The sequence below is a fragment of the Musca domestica genome, unplaced genomic scaffold (genome assembly GCF_030504385.1).
Source record: "Musca domestica strain aabys unplaced genomic scaffold, Musca_domestica.polishedcontigs.V.1.1 133, whole genome shotgun sequence".
Lineage (NCBI taxonomy): Eukaryota > Metazoa > Arthropoda > Insecta > Diptera > Muscidae > Musca > Musca domestica.
Genome location: NW_026712178.1, coordinates 1229985 through 1231006, shown reverse-complemented (window position 1 = coordinate 1231006; position 1022 = coordinate 1229985). Strand labels below are relative to the sequence as shown.

General features: G+C 35.1%; 1 protein-coding gene across 1 annotated transcript; it reads right to left on the bottom strand.

The window, feature by feature from the left end:
- Positions 1 to 708, bottom strand: LOC131800947 (uncharacterized). Its single transcript, XM_059118826.1, has one exon. It carries the CDS (start codon positions 706 to 708, stop codon positions 1 to 3), a length of 708 nt encoding a protein of 235 aa, XP_058974809.1.
- Positions 709 to 1022: the final 314 nt, after the last annotated feature.

Below are 1022 nucleotides of genomic sequence, written 5' to 3'. Positions count from 1 at the left end.
TTAGTTTTTTGAGACCGGCACACTTGAAGGGATCTTGACAGGTTTATTAGCATTAGTTTTCTCTCTAAACACAAATTCCTTTACAAGAACACCATCTGGCCAAAAAGATCTATTTAACAATGTATCAAACATATCATGAGGCACGATTATTTTGAACGATGATATATCTCGTGGTAATGACGAATTAAATTTAATAATTCTACAGTCGTTATCACCCAGGTTTTGCACTTTAGATTTTAAGTAATTAGATATGTTATTTATAGTTGTATTGGAATGTAATCTAGATATAAAAATACTTTTCCTGGGAGCAACTACAACTAGTTCATTACTACTCCCAGATTGACAAGGACCAATTACAGTTTTTGCGGATGAATTAGGAGCTGAAGCATCAACATTTGAAATAGGATTAACAACTATTGATGGTACAGTCGGACTTAGAGGACCTAAGGGCATTATGGGTACGGATTCAGAAGATGGAGTTTCAATCGTTGAGAATTCATTAAGACTTGAAACTTGACTTGAAACGATTGGCAAGGGTGAACACAGCGCCGGTGGCGCCAAATGGCTTTCCGACGGTAAAGACTCAGCAGCATTGCGTGGCGGAGCCACAACTGGTGTGTTTAGGGATATTAAATTAACACCGGAAGCAATAGCTGAGAATTTTTTACGTTTCGGTGAACCATCTGCGTATTCAAATTTTATAAACATTTTTTCAAAATTTTCAAGTTTGGAAGTAACGACACTAAACTCTTTCTTCATGGCAGCTAATTCAATTTTAGATTCCTTGAATAGACGATAAAAATCTACTTCAAGGGACCTACAATTGTCACATGACCAGCGAAGCCCATATTTGCGATCAGTTATGATATCAAAATGCTTACCATTAAAACCTAAGCATTTCAAATGTTCATGCTTCTCGCACAACCAACAAGTCAACAAGCGTTCTTTTAGACTTGTAATTTTGCAGTCTTTATTTAAACATTCCATTATCAAAGAATAATTTTTTTAATATATATATATTT

What these genes read in the sequence shown, in the direction of transcription:
- LOC131800947 (XM_059118826.1), bottom strand. Translation starts at nt 708, where the DNA reads ATGTTTATAAAATTTGAATACGCAGATGGTTCACCGAAACGTAAAAAA.